At 35.0% G+C, this 17,397-nt stretch overlaps 1 protein-coding gene across 1 annotated transcript in view; it reads right to left on the bottom strand.

Annotated features, from left to right (window-relative positions):
- Positions 1–889: 889 nt before the first annotated feature.
- The window catches only part of LOC141403033 (uncharacterized), a 288,000-nt gene continuing 271,492 nt past the window's right edge, over positions 890–17,397 (bottom strand). Inside the window, exons 14-16 of the mRNA XM_073985166.1 lie at positions 1,321–1,487; positions 1,125–1,217; positions 890–943 (exon numbers count right to left, since the gene is read on the bottom strand). Coding sequence (XP_073841267.1) covers positions 890–943; positions 1,125–1,217; positions 1,321–1,487 — 314 coding nt within the window. The remainder of the gene's footprint in view (positions 944–1,124; positions 1,218–1,320; positions 1,488–17,397) is intronic.

The following is a 17,397-nucleotide window of genomic DNA, read 5'->3' as shown; positions in this document are numbered from 1 at the left end:
TTAAGTTCGAATCCAAAATAAAGGATTTTCGAGGTCCATAAAATATAAATGTTTAATCAATAATTTCATTGTTTGAGACGAATCCCTTTCCACCGAGCGATTCCTTAAGCTTTGAATAATGTAAATGCTCACTGTGGGCTAAATCCGGAGAACATGGTGGATGATACTCCAATTCGCAACCCCATCCATGTCTTTTTCATATTTTTTTTCGTTTTTGTTCGATAAAGCCAAATCGCGGCAGCAGTTTTTCGGAACGGAAGTCACTGAAAATTTAGCCCTAGGCCTCTCAAAAATGGTAATATATGGAACCGGTGTTGTATTTCATATAACGAAGTGGAAAGATGGAAAAGTTAAAGAAACATTGACCCACTCTCATAATGTAAAAAAATGTACGTGCAATCCCCGATTTACGGGAAAGGCGATATTGTGATTCCCGTTTCCCGCGAATGATTAAAACAGGTAAAACCCAAGATTCTAATTCTCAGTGGTGGAAAAACTTCCAACCTAAAATTGCGGATTTTGGTGTAAATATGTTGGTGCAGCCGAATGTAGCGCGTTTTTTATTGTTTGACTTTGTAACTGTTCGACGGCTGATCGTCCCAGGAGAATACCACTGGGTCCTCTCATAAGAAGATCACAAGGTCTTCTTGTTGGAGACTACAAGACCTACTTATCAAATACTAAATGATATTTGATTTCTTATAAGAAGACTTTTTAGATATCAGAACAAGTAAAATTTAAGTATGTAATACTCGTATTTATTTATACTTATTGCATAGACAAATGAATGTATAGACAAAGGAATATTTATGTTAAGTGCTGTCAACTGACTCAAACCAAAAAACTCAATTTTTTTAAATGGCGAATTGTGGTGGATGTTTTCATTATTTTATTGCAAAGTTTTTCTGCTATTATAGTTTCTTTCAAAAACTTTAGTCTTTTGCTGGAACAAAATTTAAATAAAATTGTATTGTGGAATTTTTAAATGTGCACTTTGTGACAGTATTTCTTATGCCATGCTTATTGTTTTCCGAACATATATTTACGGCTCAAAGAAAAATATCGCAGAACGTATGAAAATGTATCGAATTTTTTTTACAAAAATTTAAAACACACACACTTACCGCTATATATTGCCAGCCTTTGTTGACTCTGACTAGCAGGGCTTCTTCTTCAGTAATATAAGCTAAAGTGCCTGGTGGGTTCATGGCAGATTTCTGAAAGTAAAAATTGAAAATTCCATTTAAGATCCGGTAAAAGTTAAGATGACCTGAGTCTCTATTCACTTTTAAAAATTTAGTTCACTTAACATTCACTTACCTTTGTCATTTCATCAATGTTGGGAAAAGTGACTGCGCCGGGTACAATACGCATGTTCCACGAGGATGCAGAAAAATATGGTGTTTCATCATCCTCATCAGGACTATGATGACGAGTCGAACTGCCACTGGGGGAAGGGCCTGGTGGTCCAGGTGGGCCTGGAGGTCCTGTAGAAAATCATAATGGAAATATAAACAAAATTTCGTAAGAAGGTGTTCGCTGTAAACAAAATTTATAGCACTAACTAAAAGAATAAAACTACCAAACATATGTATCGAAAGGCAAAAAAACGCGAACATCAACTCAATTAACTGATATTATTTTTGAACTTTTTCATGTTCTTCAATACAAGAATGAAGACAACACTATGATTCAAATTACACAAACAAGGTAAATGCTCTATGATGTTGGAACAAAATCGAAAAGAAGCAACGTCCATTATTTCTGTTACAGAAAAAAACCATATACTGTATATTGGCAACGACATAAGCGAACAACTCCGAGGACCATTATGATGCAATCTATTTAATTTATATTTTTAGGAAAAATAATTTCCAAAAAGTATGAATATAAGAGACATTGTAAGCTTGATTTTTTTATTTGTAATTTATTGAAATAATCATTTGCGAACCTATAAAGCTCACTTACGACTATAACTATTCTCGAATACGAGCAGTTGTGAGGGGTAACTTGCCCCCTCCCCGCACCAAATAAAAACCCGCCAAAAAAATTGCCTCCAAAAAAACTTACCAACTTCCACATTTTCACTGTGGTCACCACACTTCTCCACCAAAAATTGTCAGTATAGGTCCATGTTGCGGTTAGCGCCCGTATAACGGTACGTCCCCATTTTCGGTATTTTTAGGATTTCACCTACATGTTTGAAAATTTGACATTGAAGGAGAGATAACTAGAACTACTCCATCAACAATTGTGAACTTAAGTCCATATTTTGGTATAACCCCATATAATTGTACCTTCCAATTTTCTGGCATTTCGAGGTTTTACCTAAAATTTTTGACAGGACAGTAATTTAACATCTGAGGTTCGCAGTGATCACAATACTTCTTCACCAAAACTTGTTAATTTAGGTCCAGGCTGTAGGACCCCTATAACGGAACCTCCCAGTTGACGGTATTTTAAGAATTTTAGCTAAAGTTTTTGACCGAATTAAAAATTGTCAACATGGGTGCATATTTTGGTATAGCCGCCACATAGCGGCACCTCAGGATTTAAGGTACTTAGAGGTTTTTCGTTAGATTTTTTGACAGAACTACCCGTAATTTAGCATTTGAGGTTCCCAATGGTCACAAAACCTCTACATTAAAAATTGTAGATATAGGTCCATGTTTTGGTATAGCCAACACCTAAAGGTATCTTCCGTTTTTCGGTACTTTTATTGTTTTAGCTACCTGATATTTCCCAGTGGTTAGAAAACTTTTTAATAAAAAATTGTCAACATAGGTCATGCTTTGATATAGCCCCTCTATAACAGTACCTCCCGATTTTTTGGTATTTTGAGGATTTTAGCTAAATTTTTTGAGTGAAATACCCGTTATTTGACATCTAAAGTTCCCTGCAGAAATGAAACTTCCCAACCACAAAGTGACAATATTTGTTCATGCTTTGATATAGCGGGCATACAACGGGGGTACCTCCCGATTTTCGGTATTTTAAGTGTTTTAGCTAAATTTTTCGACTTAATTTGATAGTTGAGATTCCCTGCAGTCATAAAACTTATGCGACATATCATGTTTTGGTATAGCCTCCATATTATGGTACTTCCAGATTTTAGGTATCTTGAGGATTTTAGCAACATTGTTTGACCGAATTACCTGTAATTTGACACATAGGCCCGTTCTTACATCTTGCCTTTATAGTCCAATTTTGTTATACCTTACTTTAAGAAAAGTAGGGAATAAAGTTAGCATTACCAGAGATTTATTATTACGAGTACATCTGCCATTTAAAATAAATGCTACATTTTGTAAAAATATGGCAATATCAAGCAAAAAAACTGTACACATTAAATTTACTCAAATCTGATTGGTTGATATGGATTTGTTCTCAACTTGTTCTTCTTTTTGGTGAAGCATACTCTCGGGCACACTTTAATTTTTAAAAGGAACACAAACCTCCTTTTACTTTATCTGATACTTATTATTAAAGGAAACATGTAAGAACAAACAAGTAAGAACGGTGTTAACCCACTTAGCGCCAGAAAATTTTTTTTTGGAAAATTTTAAATTTTCTTATTGAATTCAGTTTTATTTTTATTTTTAAACATTTTTTAACAAGTAACTTTTTTTCTTAAAACTTATAGTTTTTCCGAAATCGGGTGTCCGTTAAAACGGACAGTGGCAAAATCCACTACCGTAAATTTGTATGGGAAATTGGTGTTTTTTACAAATATGTATAAAGTAAACTTCATTTTTAGTCGTACGCACAAAGCCAACTGTCTTATATTTTTAAAGATATTCTCTATCTTCTTCATTTTATAAAATATTTTCCATCGTACGCCCTAAAGAACGGCATGTTTACTTTATCCGTAATTGTAAAAAACATCAATTTCCCATACAAATTTACGGTAGTGGATTTTGCCACTGTCCGTTTAAACGGACAGCTAACTTTGCAGTGTAATACAGAAGAATTCTTGCTTTGTATTCACAATTTATGTTTTTAGAATAATACTTTCACATATTTTCTAAATAATCTTTGCGTTGTATAAGTGTAACTTATCTAATTATGTGTTTTTTACCATTGTAAGAAAATCAAAAAATCACTTCACGAAAAGGGTTATTTTTGTGACCAAACCGCGAAAAACTACGCAGGTCAAATGTCAATTTATGAACGGGGAAGGACAGACATATGAGTAAATAATTAGAAAATACAAAAAACCCCGCGATAAAACACGTATCTAACTGTTTTTTACCTGCATTTTTGTGCACATTTTTTGCTGGCGTTTAAACGACCAGTGGCTTTAAGTGGGTTAAGTTCGGCCGTGCCGAACTTGTTATACCCTCCACCACGAGTTGTATTGAAGTAAAATGGAATAATTAGTTTCCTTTCGTGTATGAAGAAGACTTAATACTAAATTTCAGCAATTTCGGTAAAACAATGTGAGGCACCATTCTATGGGGGCTATTTCAAAACGTCGATCTATTCCGACAGATTTCTGACGGAAAGTTTTTAGGCTCAAGGAAGACTAAATACCAAATTTCCTATATTTCGGTAAGAAAATGTGGCTTTAACTTCAAAAAATATCGAAAATCAAGAAGTACGCTTCTTGGATATTGACGTCACAATCTTCAGTATTACGAAAATCGGGAGGTACCGTTCTATGGGGGCTATATCGAAACGTGGACCTATACCGACGAATTTTAGTCAGAAATGGAGCCATATGAAAGCGTGGACCTGTACAGACATATTTCTGGCGAACAGTTTTATATCACATTGAAGACTAAATACCAAATTTCAGCCATTTTGGTGGAATATTGAAGACACAACCTTCAAAATACGAAAAATCGGGAGGTACCTTTCCATGGGGCCTATATGAAGGCGTGGACCTATACCGACAAATTTAAAGGGGAAGTTGCAGTACAACGGAGTCTAAATACCAAATTTCAGCCATTTCGGTGGAATATTGAAGACACAACCTTCAAAATACCGAAAATCGGGTGGTACCGTTCTATGGGGGCTATATGAAGGCATGCATCGATACCGAAAAAGTTCTGGGGGAAAGTTTTATACCACCAACGTGGAGACTAAGTACCAAATTTCAGCCATTTTTGGTAGGATAATGAAGCTAAAACCTTAAAAATACCGAAAATCGGGAGGTACCGTTCTATGGGGGCTATATGAAGGCGTGGACCGATACGGACAAAGTTCTGGGGGAAAGTTTTATACCACCAACGTAGACTAAGTACCAAATTTCAGCCATTTCGGTGTGATAATGAAGCTAAAACCTTCAAAATACCGAAAATCGGGAGGAATCGTTCTATGGGGGCTATATGAAGGTGTGGACCGATACCGACAAAATTCTGGGGGAAAGTTTTATACCCCTAAAGAATACTACGTACCAAATTTCCGCCATTTTTGGTAGGATAATGAAGCTAAAACCTTAAAAATATCGAAAATCGGGAGGTACCGTTCTATGGGGGCTATATGAAGGCATGGACCGATACCGACAAAACTCTGGGGGAAAGTTTTATACCATCAACGTAGACTAAGTACCAAATTTCAGTCATTTCGGTGTGATAATGAAGCTAAAACCTTTAAAATACCGAAAATCGGGAGGTACCGTTCTATGGGGGCTATATGAAGGCATGGACCGATGCCGACAAAATTCTGGGGGAAAGTTTTATACCCCTAAAGAAGACCATGCACCAAATTTCAGCCATTTTGGTAGGATAATGAAGCTAAAACCTTAAAAATACCGAAAATCGGGAGGTACCGTTCTATGGGGGCTATATGAAGTTGTGGACCGATACCGACAAAATTCTGGGGGATAGTTTTATACCCCTAAAGAAGACTATGTACCAAATTTCAGCCATTTTGGTAGGATAATGCAGCTTAAACTTTAAAAATACCGAAAATCGGGAGGTACCGTTCTATGGGGGCTATATCAAAACGTGGACCGATATATCCCATTTTCAATACCAACCTTCCTGCAAGTAATAAAAACTTCTGTACCAAATTTTGACTCTCTATCTTTAAAATTGCGAGCTGTATCTTGATTTCAACAGACAGACAGACGGACGGACGGACGGACGGACGGACAGACGGACATGGTCAAATCGACATAGAATTTTATGCTGATCAATAATATATATACTTTATAGGGTCTCCGACGAATATTTCGATGTGTTACAAACGGAATGACAAATTTAATTATACCCTCCATATGGTGGAGGGTATAAAAACGGGTTATCTGTCCGATACGGGCCAACATTTAACTACAGGAAAGATGTAATAATGGGCCTTAAGCTTGCCATTGGTCACGAAGTATCTCTATCAAAAATTGTCAACATGGGTGCATATTTTGGTATATCCGCCACATAACGGTACCTCAATATTTAGTATTTAGAGATTTTTTGTTAGATTTTTTGACAGAACTACCCGTAATTTACCATTTGAGGTTCCCAATGGTCACAAAACCTCTACATTAAAAATTGTAGACATAGGTCCATGTTTTGGTATAGCCAACACTTAAAGGTATCTCCCGTTTTTCGGTACTTTTATTGTTTTAGCTACCTGATATTTTCCCAGTGGCTAGAAAACTTTTTAATCAAAAATTGTCAACATAGGTCTTGCCTTGATATAGCCCCTCTATGCCAGTACCTCCCGATTTTTGGTATTTTGAGGATTTTAGCTAAATTTTTTTAGTGAAATACCCGTTATTTGACATCTGAAGTTCCCTGCAGAAATGAAACTTCCCAAACACAAATTGACAATATTTGTTCATACTTTGGTATAGCGCGCATACAACGGGGATACCTCCCGATTTTCGGTATTTTTAGTACTTTGACGGAACTACCCTTAATTTGATAGCTGAGATTCCCTGCAGTCATAAAACTTATCTACCAAAAATTGCGACATATCATGTTTTTTTATAGCCTCCATATAACGGTACTTCCTGATTTTAGGTATCTTGAGGATTTTAGCAACATTTTTTGACCGAACCACCTGTTATTTGACCTATGAAGTTCCCAATGGACGTAAAACTTCTTCAATAAAAATAACCGCCGCATAGTGATTCAGAATCGTTTTTCCTGGCGAAATCTCTGTAACTTTTGAACGGATAGAGATATTTTCATAATTCTTTTTTTGTTTGATAGATAACACTTTCCGTTACATTAGAAGCCACCAAATTCGTTCCAGCGGTTGCAGAAGAATTCAATGCCAAAGTTAAAAATTTGAGTTTTCTTCATATTTTGCATCAAAATATGAGTGTTTTTGATTTTTTTGCATATGTTCTAACTATTTAAAAAGGTAAAACCCCAACAAACAACCCATAAAAATACAACAAATTAAATTTATACCCTACACCACCTTGTGGTAAGGGGTATTATGTCTTTGTGCATGTCCGTCTGACCGTCTGTCCATCTGTCCAGGTATTTTTGTAAACAAAGTACAGGCCGTATTTATTGTCCGATTCGCATGAAAATTGGAGAATATAGTTTTTTTGGCCGAAGGTAAAAATCGGTTCATATATGGATATAGCCGCCATATATATCTTCGCTCGATTTACGGCATTTGGTGACCGAAACACGCTATATATGTCAGATTTCAATGAAATTTGGAATGTGCGACGGAATTTAGTCTAGAAATAAGTGTGCCAAATTACATAGAAATCGGTTCAGATTTGGATACAGCCCCTATATATATGTTCGCCAGATTTAAGGCATTTGGTGCACGAAACACGCTATATATGTCCGATTTCAATTAAATTTGGAATGTGGAATGTTTGCCGGGACTTGGCCTAGAAATAAGTGTGTCAAATTATATCGAAATCGGTTCAGATTTGGATATAGGTCTCATTTATATTTTAGGCAGATTTGAGGTATTTGATGCACGAAACACACTATATATGCCCAATTTTGATGAAATTTGGACTATGTGACGGAATTTGGTCTACAAATAAATGTGAAAAATTATATCGAAATCTGTTCTGATTTGGATTTAGCTCCCATATATATTATACATATTCACAGTGGTGTAGGGTATTATATAGTCGGCCCCGCCCGACTTTGATCCTTTCCTTATTGTTTTTTTTTTTTTTTTTTTGAAAATAACTCGCTTCGTGTAAAAGCTACGGTAATCTATTAAAACTACTCTTAAAGGCAACAATCCTACCCACCTAACAAAAAACAATGAAGACAATGTCTGTTATAGTTTCTGAGAAATAACTGTTTCTTTCTACATAAATTTGCAAAAATGACGTATTTTCCAAAATTGGGAAACATTTTTCGTCTTTAGGAGCAACATACCAAGCAAAATGTTCGATGCCAAAGATGTCATTCAATCATGGTGAAAGTGATCTGGCATGTCATCTTTTTAGCATCTTCATCGATGAATTTTATATGAGCGTGGACCCCAAAAGATGCTATTCAGTTTTGGATCCAAAGCATGCAATTTACACCAATGCTTTGACATCTCATTTTCACCAATGCTTTGGCACGTCATTTCCACCAATGCTTTGGCATGTCATTTTCACCAACCCTTTGCAATGACATTATCATTACGACGAGAGTTTTAACAACGTTGTTTTAGATTTCGAGTCTCCGACAACATCAAGCCTATTTTAAATAATAAATAATATATGTTGAATATTTTAAATAATATATGTTGAAAATTTTTTGTTTGTTTTGTTTATTGTTGAAGTTCAATCTCATTTTCGATTGTTTGAGTGGAGTATTCCCCCATTGGCTCAACTTCATTTATTACCCTCTATTACAGGCAACTGTGTTGGTGTTCTTTTCAACTCACAGAATTCGAAGAATTCTTAGTTGATACGTGCTGACATGTTGCAAAATATTTTGATTTTGGTGTTTCTTTGGAAAAGCCGAAAAGTGAGTGTGATTCTCATTCATATGAGAATACTAGACACTTAAAGAGTTCGGTTTTTCGCTAAAAAGGCATCATTTCAAAAACTGAGAAGCCAATTGATAATTCCCTTCGCCGGGATGAAATCATGATATTGGTAGCGATCAGTAAAATTTTGCAACACTGTCAGTTCGTTTTGAAAAACATTACTCTCTGTAATAGAGGGTAATAAATGAAGTTGAGCCAATGGGGGAATACTCCACTCAAACAATCGAAAATGAGATTGAACTTCAACAATAAATAAAACAAACAAAAAACAGCCGAGGCACGGGCGAATTGGAGCTTTGTTAAAAACAAAAAAACAAAATTCCAATAAACAACCTCACAGGCAACTGTGTTGGTGTTCTTTTCAACTCACAAAATTCGAAGAATTCTTAGTTGATACGTGCTGACATGTTGCAAAATATTTTGATTTTGGTGTTTCTTTGGAAAAGCCGAAAAGTGAGTGTGATTCTCATTCATATGAGAATACTAGACACTTAAAGTGTTCGGTTTTTCGCTAAAAAGGCATCATTTCAAAAACTGAGAAGCCAATTGATAATTCCCTTCGCCGGGATGAAATCATGATATTGGTAGCGATCAGTAAAATTTTGCAACACTGTCAGTTCGTTTTGAAAAACATTACTCTCTGTAATAGAGGGTAATAAATGAAGTTGAGCCAATGGGGGAATACTCCACTCAAACAATCGAAAATATGTTAAAAATTTGTAATAATAAAAACACAAAATTCATCTCTATTGGATCGATGGAATGAGTTCAAATGCTGATGAAAAGATCGGATCTTTCACGACTTCCTTTGCATTGGTTCAAATGCTAATGAAAAAATCGCATCTTTTTTTCCGACTTCGTTTGAACCAACGCAAAAGATGCCATGAAATCACGTCATCGAAATGAACCCCTTCCTCCAATTTGCTGGGATATTGATGGTGTGGGCGTAACCTTCCAATATGTTGATCTAATTTTTTGCTTTCCTTAGTTACAGTAAGTTTATTATATAATCCCATATAGAAATTAACAATCATCTTTGTGTTTATTTCAGCTTTAGTCCATATTTTGTTGTATTCAAGTATTTGAATAACAACAAAATGTTTTACAGTGGATATGAAATTGATTAGTTGCGGGCGGAGGGTCGGGAATACTATAGTTTCAGTTGTCACCAAACAACTTCATCAGTTCCCTTTTCCGCCGACTCTGTATCGATAAACAGGTCAATAAGCCCATCCAGCAAATTAAACAAAATGAGAAATTTGCTATATGGCCCTAAAACTGATTACCCTACAATTTGAGTCGAACTAAAGAATTTTGTTTTTATGTCGTCTTTGCATTGCAAAGAATACGAACATAGTGTGTTGCTTCAATAAGCGGGGGTAAAACAACGAGAAAGTTGTTGTTTTTGCATTACGCATTGATCAACAAGGCCGTGCTGATGCCTATTATTGTTGTTGGCGTTTTTTATTGTTGGACTGCAGAATTTTACATCTTTGTGTTTATTTCAGCTTTAGTCCATATTTTGTTGTATTCAAGTATTTGAATAACAACAAAATGTTTTACAGTGGATATGAAATTGATTAGTTGCGGGCGGAGGGTCGGGAATACTATAGTTTCAGTTGTCACCAAACAACTTCATCAGTTCCCTTTTCCGCCGACTCTGTATCGATAAACAGGTCAATAAGCCCATCCAGCAAATTAAACAAAATGAGAAATTTGCTATATGGCCCTAAAACTGATTACCCTACAATTTGAGTCGAACTAAAGAATTTTATATCCACCACTGTTTTTATGTCGTCTTTGCATTGCAAAGAATACGAACATAGTGTGTTGCTTCAATAAGCGGGGGTAAAACAACGAGAAAGTTGTTGTTTTTGCATTACGCATTGATCAACAAGGCCGTGCTGATGCCTATTATTGTTGTTGGCGTTTTTTATTGTTGGACTGCAGAATTTTACATCTTTGTGTTTATTTCAGCTTTAGTCCATATTTTGTTGTATTCAAGTATTTGAATAACAACAAAATGTTTTACAGTGGATATGAAATTGATTAGTTGCGGGCGGAGGGTCGGGAATACTATAGTTTCAGTTGTCACCAAACAACTTCATCAGTTCCCTTTTCCGCCGACTCTGTATCGATAAACAGGTCAATAAGCCCATCCAGCAAATTAAACAAAATGAGAAATTTGCTATATGGCCCTAAAACTGATTACCCTACAATTTGAGTCGAACTAAAGAATTTTATATCCACCACTGTTTTTATGTCGTCTTTGCATTGCAAAGAATACGAACATAGTGTGTTGCTTCAATAAGCGGGGGTAAAACAACGAGAAAGTTGTTGTTTTTGCATTACGCATTGATCAACAAGGCCGTGCTGATGCCTATTATTGTTGTTGGCGTTTTTTATTGTTGGACTGCAGAATTTTACATCTTTGTGTTTATTTCAGCTTTAGTCCATATTTTGTTGTATTCAAGTATTTGAATAACAACAAAATGTTTTACAGTGGATATGAAATTGATTAGTTGCGGGCGGAGGGTCGGGAATACTATAGTTTCAGTTGTCACCAAACAACTTCATCAGTTCCCTCAGGTGACAACTGAAACTATAGTATTCCCGACCCTCCGCCCGCAACTAATCAATTTCATATCCACTGTAAAACATTTTGTTGTTATTCAAATACTTGAATACAACAAAATATGGACTAAAGCTGAAATAAACACAAAGATGTAAAATTCTGCAGTCCAACAATAAAAAACGCCAACAACAATAATAGGCATCAGCACGGCCTTGTTGATCAATGCGTAATGCAAAAACAACAACTTTCTCGTTGTTTTACCCCCGCTTATTGAAGCAACACACTATGTTCGTATTCTTTGCAATGCAAAGACGACATAAAAACAGTGGTGGATATAAAATTCTTTAGTTCGACTCAAATTGTAGGGTAATCAGTTTTAGGGCCATATAGCAAATTTCTCATTTTGTTTAATTTGCTGGATGGGCTTATTGACCTGTTTATCGATACAGAGTCGGCGGAAAAGGGAACTGATGAAGTTGTTTGGTGACAACTGAAACTATAGTATTCCCGACCCTCCGCCCGCAACTAATCAATTTCATATCCACTGTAAAACATTTTGTTGTTATTCAAATACTTGAATACAACAAAATATGGACTAAAGCTGAAATAAACACAAAGATGTAAAATTCTGCAGTCCAACAATAAAAAACGCCAACAACAATAATAGGCATCAGCACGGCCTTGTTGATCAATGCGTAATGCAAAAACAACAACTTTCTCGTTGTTTTACCCCCGCTTATTGAAGCAACACACTATGTTCGTATTCTTTGCAATGCAAAGACGACATAAAAACAGTGGTGGATATAAAATTCTTTAGTTCGACTCAAATTGTAGGGTAATCAGTTTTAGGGCCATATAGCAAATTTCTCATTTTGTTTAATTTGCTGGATGGGCTTATTGACCTGTTTATCGATACAGAGTCGGCGGAAAAGGGAACTGATGAAGTTGTTTGGTGACAACTGAAACTATAGTATTCCCGACCCTCCGCCCGCAACTAATCAATTTCATATCCACTGTAAAACATTTTGTTGTTATTCAAATACTTGAATACAACAAAATATGGACTAAAGCTGAAATAAACACAAAGATGTAAAATTCTGCAGTCCAACAATAAAAAACGCCAACAACAATAATAGGCATCAGCACGGCCTTGTTGATCAATGCGTAATGCAAAAACAACAACTTTCTCGTTGTTTTACCCCCGCTTATTGAAGCAACACACTATGTTCGTATTCTTTGCAATGCAAAGACGACATAAAAACAGTGGTGGATATAAAATTCTTTAGTTCGACTCAAATTGTAGGGTAATCAGTTTTAGGGCCATATAGCAAATTTCTCATTTTGTTTAATTTGCTGGATGGGCTTATTGACCTGTTTATCGATACAGAGTCGGCGGAAAAGGGAACTGATGAAGTTGTTTGGTGACAACTGAAACTATAGTATTCCCGACACTCCGCCCGCAACTAATCAATTTCATATCCACTGTAAAACATTTTGTTGTTATTCAAATACTTGAATACAACAAAATATGGACTAAAGCTGAAATAAACACAAAGATGTAAAATTCTGCAGTCCAACAATAAAAAACGCCAACAACGAAATTAACAATCGGTAAAAACAAAAAATTGTGGTTTTTGCCAGGAAAATCGATTTCTGAACCACTGTGCGCCGTAAGTCCATGTTTTGGTATAACCCCCATATAACGATACTACCTGATTTTTGGTATTTTGAGCACTTTGGCTTCATTTTTTGACCGAACTTGCTTTAATTCAACCTATATTTTAAATATTGATCCATGTTTTTTTATATAGCCCTTATATAACGGCACCTTTCGATTTTCGTTTTTTTAAGTTTTAGCTATATTTTTTTACCAACTGTGGACATGAAATGAATCTATTTGTTTAATTTTAGTTCATAATATTTTATGTCGGTCCACCCAAACTTAACGATTTTTTTGCTTTTTGTTTAGTCAAGTATGTATTGCAATACAGTTTTGGATGCCAAACAGAGTTTCGTTAATGGTATCATAATAAAATATTTTATAAAACATATGTATGAATATATGTACATTGGGGAAATAACTTTTGATGCTGCATTAAAATATCATTGCAATACCATGGGTAGATTGTTGCAGTGGTAACAGACTCTTCAATTTATTGAAAGAATTCAGGGTGCTTAAAATAGGAAAGGACAGAAGGATAGTGTATAACTTATTCAATAATGCATTATGCAATTAACAACATAACTAATGAAGACGAACTTGTGGTCTTTCATAATTAAAAGATGGTGTGGTCTTTTATAAGAACAGCCATTTTTCATAAATAGAAATACATCTTTATCGTTAATAGGAAATTTGTTCGGTCTTCTATAAGAATTTCTTCTTCTGTAAGAAGTCTTTTATAAGAAGTCCTTATGGTATTCTATAATCAGACCTTGTGTTCTATAAAAACATCTCGTGGTATTCTAAACGAAGGCATTGTGCTTTTCTGTAATAAAACCTTGATGACTTCCATAAAGATAACTTTTAGTCTCCCACAAGATTTTTTGCTTGTATAAGAAAAAATCGTGGTCTTATATGTATATGAAGCCTTCCTTGTCTTTAATATTAATAACTTTTAGTCTCCCACAAGAAGATTTTTTGCTTGTATAAGAAAAAATCGTGGTCTTATATGTATATGAAGCCTTCCTTGTCTTTAATATTAATAGAGTCTGGTATTTATTGCATTTATCCCATTGCAATTGCATTGCTTTGGAAGGCATTTTACTCGAATCCAACATCAATTTTTATAAAAAACAGCCACAATGCAATTAATGAAGATGTTTCAGGCATCCCATATTTTTGTTCGTGGTAATTTTTCCATTTCCTTTTCCAGAGATTCTTTTTTTGAATTTCTCTGAATTTTCTCCTTTTCATTTTTGTGTTTCTGGTATTTCGAATGATTTAAACTGATTGCTACAAGTCCATTGAGTGAAATTTATTGATTTTGTGTAATTTTCTTCATTGCACAACAAAAAGCATAATGGGTTTTTGGCAAAATGGGAGAGATTTAAAAGTGGGGACAAATGAAAAACGTGTGTGAAAATTAACAGAAAGTTTTGAAATGTCGTTATATAACTTTATGCTAGCAATTTTTAAGAATTTTTCAATGTTTGCATATAAAAGAGGACTTAAAATACTATAGAATACCGATAACATCTGGGACCTGTAGTCGATTCGTTAAAGTGAAAATCGAAGTTTTTGAAATGCGAGACAGAAAAGGACTGTAAAAATTTTATGGTACTGGCTGTTTATTATGAGTGATCGGTATTCTGCAATATGAAGTAAGCCTTAAAGATTTTCTTTTAAATGTAAGATAAGCATGTCAATAGTGAACAAGATTACAACCAAAATATGACATTTATGACAACAAATGGACCTACCTATAAGTTAATTAAGAATTGTGATTCTCTACCCCAATTTTATCAAGTGTCTACTGTAGACGGGGTAATAATCGAAAGTGTTGTATCGTCAAGGATTATTAGTTGAATGGAACGATTTCAATTCTTCTAACATCTTTGGAGGGTATACTAATACTGTTTCCGTTTGTAACGCATTGAAATAATCATTAGCCACTTTATACTTTTCATTTTCTTGATCAGAGTAAATTACTGAGTCGATCTATCCATGCCCGTCCGTCTGTTTTAATCAGGTAATAGACGCATATTTACAAGAAAAAAATTGCATCCTATTTCAATCAATGGAAACTATGTTGTTGCACATATTGTTTTCAGGCTAGTCAAATTAGAAGATGAGGTATATTCGCCCACGTTTTGGAATGTCCCCGATTTTAAGTATTTTAGATGTTAAGCTACATTTTCTGACCAAATAAGCTGTCAATTGCCACTTAGGGTTGCTTATCAGTGTTCAAGAAACTTGTCCTCCTATAATTGTGGTCAAAGGTATACCATACCAAAAGGTAGACCCATGTAACTGTACAGCCCTATCTTATATACCTGCCTATACCTTACACCACTATGTGGGGAAGGTATTATAACGCATCGGAATAATGGTCGTAGACCCGTCCGTCCTTCCACTTGTTTATCTTCCCGGAAGGGAAGAAGCCTTTTGATTTTGGTGATGGTCGGATAATATGTAGAGGTCGGAATGGGTAAAAAACTCAATTGGAGAAAAAGTCAACGCTTTTTTCCAAAGCGAATATCTCAGATTCTATAAGAGTATAGATAAACCTGACATTCAAAGTAGAAAATATCATTTTTCTAACGATGGGTGCACCGTGGTGCAATGGTATGCACACCCGCGTTGCACGCTGAAGGTCGTGGGTTCGATTTCCTGGCCAGGTAACATCAAACATTTTCATCGGTGGCGAAATACACCTCATGTAAAACTTCATGTAAAACTTCTCGTGGGTTCGATTTCCTGGCCAGGTAACATCAAACATTTTCATCGGTGGCGAAATACACCTCAGTAATGTTGGCGACATTTTCTGTGTATTTTAGTCATGTAAAACTTCTCTACAAGACACGCCGCACAATGGTGCCTCAGTGGACAAAAATCGAAAAATGTGTTGTTGATTTGTTTTATGATTTTATGGTTTTATTTTATAGAGAACACTTCAAATAGGACAACCCTGAAAGAATTTTGTCGATATATGATGTAACTATAAAGTTACAGCTCCTCAAACATATAAAATTTTTCGTAGTTAGTTTATATTGACATTTATAAAAAAGGACCATATGTTCATGGAACTGTATTTAAACAAGTTATTAGAAATATTAAAATTTTTGAATTGGGAATTAAAGAGTGGCAAAAAGCCTTCTTTTTTGTGATCAAAAAAGTTTACTTAAAATTTCGCTTCTTTCATGGAGTGTAACTAAAAATTGCAGCAAATTGCAGCTTCGGCCATTTGGTACATGAAACACACATCCTTTTCAAATAAAATTATGCAAAAACAAGTAAGAAAAGTCTATAGTCGGACGGAGCCGACCATGGGATACCCTATACCACTATCCCTGGACAAACGCTCTCCACGGAACTTCTTTTCAAGGATTGTGAAAATTTAATTATCAAATGCCAGAGATGTAATGTATAATACTTATGACCAAAACCAAAAAGTTATCTAGCATGACAAAGACATTTTTGTAGCAGGAAAGGAAAATTTAGTTCACACAACTTAAAATGTAATGAAACCCACTTATGTAGTACTACTACTTATTTATTTATTCAATTTAACATGTATAACAAAGCCAACAGGCCAATTAATGAAATACAAAATGCTTAAACCAGTGACTCACTACTCCAACAAAAGGACAAACGTCCAAAATAAATACAAAGTAACATAATGAAGAGAAAAAAAAACTTAAAATAAAGTACTATTAATTACTAAAAAATTAAAATTAAACGCGTATATCATAAATGAAAAACACAATGCATCACACAGTGAGGTACTACTCTAAAACCGTTGTTTAACCGCTACGTTATTGAATTTTTTACCAATTTCACACAAAAGTTTCAGTCCATTAACCCGCTAAATATTATCTGATATTCACGTTGGTTTGTACGCTTCTTCTTCATCATATACTCAAACTTTGTTTAAATTTTGCGGGTTATTATTTTGATACAGAGCCGCTACAAAATTGGTTAAAATTTTGTTTTTGGTCCATTTCATCCCGTGAACATTTCACGATCATCACCAAAAACTAATCATTTCTATTCTGGCCCGAACCCAATCTCCTTAAAAATTTGTTACAATCGGTCCATAATTGCGGCCTTAAAAGCTTGTTTACAATTTTTAATGGACGGACACACATCACTAAATCGCTTTGTCTCGTCGAGGTATGAATTTTGGCATACCAAATAAGGGGTCTAGGACGAATATTTCATGGTGTTACATAAACTTTTGGAGAGACAA

This window comes from Musca autumnalis, unplaced genomic scaffold (genome assembly GCF_047663935.1).
Source record: "Musca autumnalis isolate F117 unplaced genomic scaffold, ASM4766393v1 scaffold_4, whole genome shotgun sequence".
Lineage (NCBI taxonomy): Eukaryota > Metazoa > Arthropoda > Insecta > Diptera > Muscidae > Musca > Musca autumnalis.
The sequence above is the reverse complement of the archived record's forward strand: the minus strand, read 5'-3'. Positions and strand labels throughout refer to the sequence as shown.